Source organism: Pseudochaenichthys georgianus, chromosome 3 (genome assembly GCF_902827115.2).
Source record: "Pseudochaenichthys georgianus chromosome 3, fPseGeo1.2, whole genome shotgun sequence".
NCBI classification, from domain to species: Eukaryota; Metazoa; Chordata; class Actinopteri; order Perciformes; family Channichthyidae; genus Pseudochaenichthys; species Pseudochaenichthys georgianus.
Window position 1 is genome coordinate 36,767,984 of NC_047505.1, and position 8,562 is coordinate 36,776,545.

The 8,562-nt window shown below is 44.1% G+C and overlaps 1 protein-coding gene across 1 annotated transcript; it reads right to left on the reverse strand.

Annotated features, from left to right (window-relative positions):
- Positions 1 to 3,600: 3,600 nt before the first annotated feature.
- On the reverse strand, positions 3,601 to 8,017 carry cyb5b (cytochrome b5 type B). Its single transcript, XM_034076791.2, has 5 exons — positions 7,564 to 8,017; positions 6,655 to 6,783; positions 5,413 to 5,439; positions 5,270 to 5,301; positions 3,601 to 4,919 (listed from the first exon to the last, which is right to left on the reverse strand). Exons 1-5 carry the CDS (start codon positions 7,723 to 7,725, stop codon positions 4,829 to 4,831), a joined length of 441 nt encoding a protein of 146 aa, XP_033932682.1. The 5' UTR covers positions 7,726 to 8,017; the 3' UTR covers positions 3,601 to 4,828.
- Between the last annotated feature and the right edge of the window lie 545 nt (positions 8,018 to 8,562).

Genomic DNA, 8,562 nt, shown 5'->3' on the forward strand with positions numbered 1-8,562 from the left:
ACGGCTAACGGCGGTCCCATTCGCACGTACGGCGTGAGGCCTATGTGTTTGTGCATCGGAGGACAGCGTTTCAGCTGGGATTTTGTGACAGCGGACATTTCTTTTCCCCTCCTCGGAGCGGATTTTTTGTGTGCTCATGGACTCTTAGTGGACGTTAAGAATAGGCGTTTGATTGATGCCTTGACGTTTTCTTCCCTCGTGTGCACACTTGGCAGCGCAGCGTACGACGGGCTGTCAGGCTCGCTGTCAGGGGCAGACACGTTTCTCAGACTGTTGGCCGAGTTTCCAGACCTGTCGCTGCCCACCTTCTCTGCGCTTACCACTAAGCATGGCGTGGAGCACCACGTCACTACCGAGGGACCTCCTGTCTACGCCAGGGCCCGGCGGTTGAACCCTTCTAAGCTGGCTGTGGCGAGGGCGGAGTTTGCAACCATGGAGCGCCTGGGCATTGTCCGCCGCTCTGACAGTCCTTGGGCTTCCCCCCTGCACGTCGTCCCCAAACCGAACGGCGGGTTCCGCCCGTGCGGGGATTACCGCCGACTCAACGACGCCACTACGCCTGACCGCTATCCAGTGCCGCACATTCAGGACTTTTCGGCGCATCTGGCCGGTACAGGGGTGTTTTCCAAGGTGGACCTGGTGCGTGGATACCACCAGGTGCCCATGCACCCCCTGGACATTCCCAAGACGGCAGAGATAACACCTTTTGGACTTTTTGAGTTCCTGCGGATGCCTTTTGGACTCAAGAATGCCGCTCAGACGTTCCAGCGCCTGATGGATTCGGTACTGCGGGACCTGCCGTTTGTGTTTGTCTACCTCGACGACATACTCGTCGCCAGCGCTTCAGTGCAGGAGCACCTGTCCCACCTCCGAGCCCTTTTCACGCGGCTCAACGAACACGGATTAATCATCAATCCTGCAAAGTGCCAGTTCGGGGTGTCTGACATTGATTTCCTGGGGCACCGCGTCACCAAGGGCGGTGCGACACCTCTGCCAGCGAAGGTGGAGGCTGTTGCGGCTTTTCCTCGCCCGCTCACAGCCCGGTCGCTCCGTGAGTTTCTGGGGATGGTGACCTTCTACCACTGTTTCATCGCCCGGGCCGCACACATCATGCGGCCGCTGTATGAAGCGTTGAAAGGCAAGACCCCCGTCCAGGCGATCGACTGGACAGCAGAGGCGGACGTCGCTTTTGCTGAGGTCAAGACCGCGTTGGCTCAGGCGGCTTTGCTGGCACACCCATCATCTACGGCTCCCATTTCCATCACCACGGACGCGTCGGACTACGCGGTCGGCGCAGTGCACGAGCAGTGGGTGGAGGGCGCTTGGCAGCCGCTCGCCTTTTTCAGCCGCCAGCTGACGCCCAGAGAACGCAGGTACAGCGCCTTTGACCGAGAGCTCCTTGGACTTTATTTGGCCGTGCGGCACTTCCGTTTCATGCTGGAAGGCCGTGAATTTACGGCGTTTGTCGACCACAAGCCGCTCACCTTCGCCATGTCAAAAGTGGCGGAGCCTTGGTCGGCACGTCAGCAGCGGCAGCTTTCCTACATATCAGAGTTCACTACGGACATTAAGCACGTGGCTGGCAAGTCGAACCTGGTTGCTGATTGCCTCTCCAGAGTCGTCATCGGTGCCGTCCAGTTGGGCCTGGACTATACTCGCATGGCGGCGGACCAGGTCACAGATCCCGGCGTCCAGGCTCTGAAGGTGGAGGGCGCGGGGCTGCGCTTGGAGGACGTAGTGTTCGGCGACGCGGGCATTACCCTCCTGTGTGACGTTTCCACGGGCCTGGCGCGGCCTGTCGTCCCTGCCAGCTGGAGGCGCTCTGTGTTCGAAGCGGTGCACGGCCTATCACACCCCGGCGTTAAACCTTCGGTGCGCTTGGTGGCCGCGAAGTTCGTCTGGCATGGGCTGAAAAAGGATGTGAGGACTTGGGCCAGGGAGTGCGTGGCTTGTCAACGCGCTAAGGTGCACCGCCACACGAAGGCCCCGTTGGAGCGTTTCCTGGTGCCTGAGAGGAGGTTTGATCACGTCAACATTGACCTGGTGGGTCCGTTGCCTTCCTCTCAGGGGTTTTCCTACCTCCTCACCATGGTGGACAGAACGACCCGTTGGCCGGAGGCAGTTCCGCTCGTTTCGACATCAGCCGCAGACGTTGCCCGGGCCTTCATTGCAACGTGGGTTTGTCGTTTTGGCACCCCGTCAGACATTTCCTCAGATAGGGGCTCTCAGTTCACGTCCGAGCTCTGGAACGCTGTGGCAAGCGGTTTGGGGGTCAAGCTGCACAGGACTACCGCTTACCACCCTCAGGCTAACGGCCTCTGCGAGCGCTTTCATCGCTCCATGAAGGCGTCCCTCAAGGCGTCCCTCAAGGCCGGCCTTACGGACGGTAACTGGGTTGACAAGCTGCCCTGGGTGATGCTGGGCCTGAGGACCGCACCCAAGGAAGATCTGCAGTGTTCTACAGCGGAGATGGTCTACGGTCAGCCGCTGAGAGTTCCGGGGGATTTCCTCCCAAATGCGTCAGCTCCCTGGTCTGCCACGGCCCAGCGAGTTTTTCTGCGTGACGCAGCGGAGGCTTTCGCTCCAGTCCCGACTACTCAGCACGGTGCGCCAGGGTCTCAAGTTCCCGCGGAGCTACGCTCAGCTGGGCACGTCTTCATCTGTCACGACGCACACAGAGGCCCCCTGCAGCCCCCTTACGACGGACCTTTCCGGGTTTTGCAACACGGTGAAAAACACCTGGTGGTCGACATGGGCGGTAAGGCTGAGCACGTCTCGGTTGACCGGGTGAAGGCTGCTCACTTGGACGTGGACCGGCCGGTGGTGCTGGCTCGGCCGCCGAGACGGGGCCGACCCCCGGCTTTGATTCCTGTCAGGGAGTGTGGACCTGTTGTTCTGGTCCCTCCTCTGTCAGGGGCCGCACGGGCGGAGGTCGCTGTACCGACTCCGGTGCGCAGGTCTCGTGGGGGCAGGCGGATTGTTCCTCCCCGCCATATGGATTTTGTTTACACGTGAATTCTGGGGGGGCTTGTGTGGTGACACGTTATTGGACATAATTTACCTCTCTTATTGTGTTGCCACACGGACCCTTTAGTGGGAACACCTGGAGAGTTAGCCCCCATTCCTGCTAGCTCGTTAAGCAGAGCAGTTGATGTGTTGAGCTCTCTATACTTAATGGATAATAAAGAGTGGAACTCCGTTCTGAATACACCGCCTCCGACTCCCTTTTCCTGGCGCTACAATAGTTACATACAGACATTATAGCGTGGACATTTTTATTAGATCTGCAAAAGCAAAAAGCAAATGTACCTACGACACAAACCTGTATAATGTCAGGGGAGGGATTTGTGGATCAATTTTTCCTTGAATGGTGTAAGTAAGGGATAATGTGCAGCGAGGCGGTCATTATGGGTAAAAGAACACCCGACAGGCTGTTAAGGAGCCCGACGCATACAGATAAATCGACCGGACTTCTCAGATGTGAGCGTCCTTAACAAATATATTAACATGAATGTAGTGTACTGTGCACAAACTGCACCACATTTTCATATTAGTCAATATCTTCAAATATGTACACAGTATTTCAGTGAGAGCAGCCACTTCTTTTGAAAGATTTTATTCAAAGAGGCCATTAAAGACAGGAAATATCAGTTGAAAGATGGAAAATATTTGTCAACCAACTAGATTCTGCTGCACTTATGTTAAAATGGCAGCAAGTTATGTCCAGAAATGTCTAACTTTTGTGAAATGACAGGTGATAATCAGGTGCCTGTTTCAGTATGTTCAGTGAAAGGAGTGATTTAAAAAATGCTATGCAAAGATTATATATTCTGCAGTGCTAAAACATGAACAGCAAACTTATATTTGCAAAGGTTAAGTAACTCAAATAGATATATTAAATATGTATGCACTGTGGCTTGCAACACACACCCGATTTAATTTAAAACCTCTGGCGATTAGTACCACTTTCCTAGAACATAGATTTAAGATGCATTACATGGAAATACATTTGTGAAAAAGCAGCAGTTAAATAACAAATGGCAGAGTGAGAAACAATAACATTTCAAAACGGAACAATGAAAAAACAGATTTCTTCTTTCAAGGCTATTCACTCATCATTCACTGTCAGCAGTATAAGTGTAAAAAATAGGACATGTCAGAATACAATCTACCTTAAATAATTATTGATACAATATAACTCACCACTATATCCAAAAAGGAACAGACAGATTTGATACTACAATTGCATGATCAGAAATATGCATTTGCAACTTAGCAATAAATGCAATCAGAAATTAAATAAACTCCAGATTCCAATTAAAACAAAGGTAGCTGTAACAATGTTCACTTTATTCAAAACTAATAAAATGCATCGCAAGTGATATTTCAGTGTAAAAAGTATGGTCATGGTAAACTATTATCCTGATCATTACCATTTTGCATACTAACGTCTCCTTTACCGTTTCCATTTTCTCTATCAGCAAAATCATGGTGTATGTACAAGGCTGTTAACATAACCTTTCTCTTTTCAGGCAAATGGGTATGAACATACAAAGCCAAAAATTGGTTTAATGCATATAATAGCTTAAGTTAATGACAATGTTAAACATTAATGACAACAGGCATAGTGACAATGAAATACAAATATACTAAAAGGCAGACAATTCAATTAAGTCTGCACTCTATGTAGATGGACAAGGACAAACTGCTGGCCTAATTTTGTTGTTGCAGAGACTCACAATTGTGTGCGTTCAGTATGAGGAGGTTTTGGTCAAACATTTCAAGGCCTCCAGATGAAAATAATAAGATGAAAAAACGATGCCAACACTCAAGAAGACTTGTGTTCAAACACGTAGAAGCGATACACAATGCCAACGACAGTCGCAACGATAGCGAGTATCAACCATGTGGTCCAGGAGCTGATGGGATAAATTAAATGTGTATAAGTAAATAAAATCACATGTTTATTGCTTATTTGTAATTTCATCAGTGTTTATATTGAACATTTTAAAGACAATTACAAATAAATATATCAGAAATATGTGAAAATCAAAGATTTAACCATTTATCAGATAAAGCAGTATTTAGTTGTGGGTTTGTTTTTTGCGTATTAACAAGGATTCCGCTGAGTAATGAGCACTTTCTACTTGCTTTTCTTCGTCATTTGTTAAATAGCCATTTCTGAGCTGTCAATAATACAAAATAGTATAATACATTGATACACAACACATTTGAAGACATCAATTAGACTGGCACAATAATGACTCACCTGGACTCTCCTGATTTAGTGTCATTTTCCTCCTTTAGCAGGTAAAAAGACACAAAAAAATATTATGACTTATTCACAATCAAAAAATTATTTGTATAATGTTTGTAAAGTCTGTTGCAGTTCAGATGAACCACGGGGCTTACATTTGGCTTCTGCTCTGATCTGTCATCCTGCAAAGATAAATAAATTAGTATTACTGTCATGTGTTGACTGACAGAAATACTCATTAATATGGATTAAGACAGTATCTCAGGTAGTACATAGTTGATCAAAAGACAGGGGTAATTGCATAAATGACTAGTTTGAAACAGCGGTTACAAATGCTGCTAGTGATATATAAAAATGTAAACGTTGGGATATTTAAACACTAAAGAATGGGGGCAATGAAAAACTGCTTTCAATTTAAAACCAGTATCACGAGAATAAATGCAACCTGATCACAATTACATAGTATGATTATCTTCTGAATATAATTATCCCATCATACAATGTTTTCTTAATAATTAATGAAATAAGACATGGTAAATTCTATTTAAACATCCTTTAATAAACACTTTAACAAAATAAACGTGTTTGAATGATCCATATTCTCTGTGGTCTGATCTCAGTTTCTGTCACTGTTTACTGTAGAACAGGTTTTACTTTCTGTGAAGCACATTTACTGGTTAGTACAAATACAGACAGAGATCCCTGCCTATAAGCCCTATCAATGAAAGTAACTGTGGACAAAATCCACAGTCCCTTTTGTTGTTGTAGAAATGTAATATGAATGTAAGCTGATGACACTGAGTCTTCAGCAGTCTGAAAAAAATCCCTTTGTGTTAACCTATTCCCGAGACAAGACCAGTTTATCATGTTGCTCTTGGGTGGACTTTGTTGCCTCATCGTCCAAATATTTCAAAATAAGGGATGGATGAAACACACATATCAAAACAGAAAAGCTGATACTTAGTGGGAAAATGTTTTTGTAGTTATATAGACAAATAAAAAATGCGGAACAATACACCTATTGTCCCAATTTGATGTGTTTCTTTGGATACAAAACTCACGCTCACATGATCAATCTAATTGATGTTACAGAACAATTAACATTGGATTTAGCTCCCTCAATTTGCTTATAACCATGTTAATCTCAAATTATGCATGGAACCATTTTATGACTCCAAGCTACTTTTGTGCAACAATTTGTTTGGTTCTTACTTATCTCAAATAGATCTGTAGACATGTATTAATTACTCTGTTTTGTCAGGATAGATTCAAGCAATGTTAATGATTTGATGGCAGTTTTTTTATTTGACAAAGGGATATGCATATTATGCACTGAAGTTAATAATACTTCAGAAACAGAATGAGGTCTTTCAGAGAGAACAGGGGCTGGATCTTACCATGTGGAGCTCCCCAACATAGTACTGCATAAGCATCTCCCTGGCATCTGTGGAGTGACCCACATCCTCAAAGCTCTCTGTGGCATCTGATCCAGCCTGCTCTATCAACACCTCCTCACCCCCCGGATGCTGAAATCATAAAATGGATTAAAGAGTTAAGTTATTACAGTTCCTTATTTACACCACACTCAAAATATTATACAGTTAACAAAGTTTTCAATATCAATAAATACATTCACAGAAATACTAGCTCAATAACTGGTATTGCTAATTACCCTGGTCACTTATCACAGTGTTGCTTAACGTTATCTTATCTTATAGTTGTATTAGGTAAGGTTAAGATGACCTGTGTGTCTCTGAAACAGCATCATCATGATGCAATTTTCACAATGAATCTAATTATCCTACATTTTTACATTGACATAAACACTGTTGCTGGAAGTAATAATAACAATTGTAATTATTATTATTATTATTATTATTATTATTATTATAATAAACATATATATCGGTTCATCTCTACAACTAAGCAATAATACCTTTATAAAAATGCTGGGCAACAGGTTAGCTAGTGTTGTGTGCCACCCATTGACCTAACGTAAAATAGGCGAACAATGCAAGAAGTTATGAAAGTTTTCCCAAGACAAACTCTAGCCATATCGATTGACTTGAGCTTGTGAAATCAAACAACACAACAAAAACCCTCTACACTTTAAATGCCAGATAACGTTGTTTTAATGTAACAGTCTGCAAACATTTCACGTTAACTCATAACAGGGACAGTTTTGTAATTCCAGGAAGTGACGTCATTCTTAGCAGAATCAGGCAACCAAAGGCTTACAGCAAAAACTATATGACAGCAATGGTGATACAATTGTTTAAACCGGTTGGAAGAAAAATATTTCTTACCTCTTCAAGGAAACATGTAAGATCATACACTTTATCGTGGATGATGAGCCATGTGTCAGTGCTCGTGTTATGTAGCCTTATTTCTTCGAGTGTGTAGTATTGTACACCAGCTTCTACTGTTTGGCCGTTTCCCTCAGGGTTGTCGTTAATTTCCTCACCCATTTTAACGTAAACGTTGATGGAAATACTATACTAAACCGACAGAGCAGCAAGCTAACGCTAACTTGTGTTTACCGCTATGGGTCTAACTCTATCTAGCTACGAGTAGTAAGGTAGTGGGTTACCCGTGCAAAAAAAAGCTTCTGATGACACAGTAGAGGCAAGATGATAAAACAAATCCACCCATACGCTAACGTTACAAAATGTAAGGAACTAGAAAAAAAACCCTAACCCGGTACATCAGGTCAGCAGACCGGTGAAAGAGACCAATGAAATGCGTGTTATTTTACCGTGAAGCACAAACACCGCAACTGACCAATGAAACGGTGATTTTTAGATCGGTATCCAATCAGAATCGAGCATTTGATGATCATGAGACTAGGACATTTTGTCGTGTGATCAACTCTGCGCTGACATTGCGCATACGTGTCTCATTCGTTGTTTTATGCTTTTGTAACATTTTTATGTGGGATATAATAATATAAAGTCATTGGAATAATATTGTAGTTTCCATTGCACACCTTCACTGCGAAGCAATACAGACGAGAATTGAATTCATTTGTCTTTATAATCAAATTAATTTCTAATTTGAAAATACAGATTAAATACAACAAGGAATGCAACAACCGTCTATCATAATATGTGTGAATATATACCACATTCTGGATTACCCTACTAAATTGAATATCCCCTGGATATCCAGTACATTTAAAAATGCTCTCTAAATATTGCATGTTAAAAATAAAATGAATTTGTCACACATTGACAAAGTATGGAACAAATACTGTGCTTAAGTGACATAGGTGACATGTATGTATGGGAGAATAAGATGTGATATGT

Bases quoted from the DNA above. Each gene is read 5' to 3' on its own strand.
- cyb5b (XM_034076791.2), bottom strand. From the start codon at position 7,725: ATGGGTGAGGAAATTAACGACAACCCTGAGGGAAACGGCCAAACAGTA. The intron at 6,784-7,563 runs GTAAGAAATATT...TTATGATTTCAG, and splicing joins TTACATGTTTCCTTGAAGAG to CATCCGGGGGGTGAGGAGGT. The intron at 4,920-5,269 runs GTGAGTCATTAT...TTATCCCATCAG, and splicing joins ACTAAATCAGGAGAGTCCAG to CTCCTGGACCACATGGTTGA.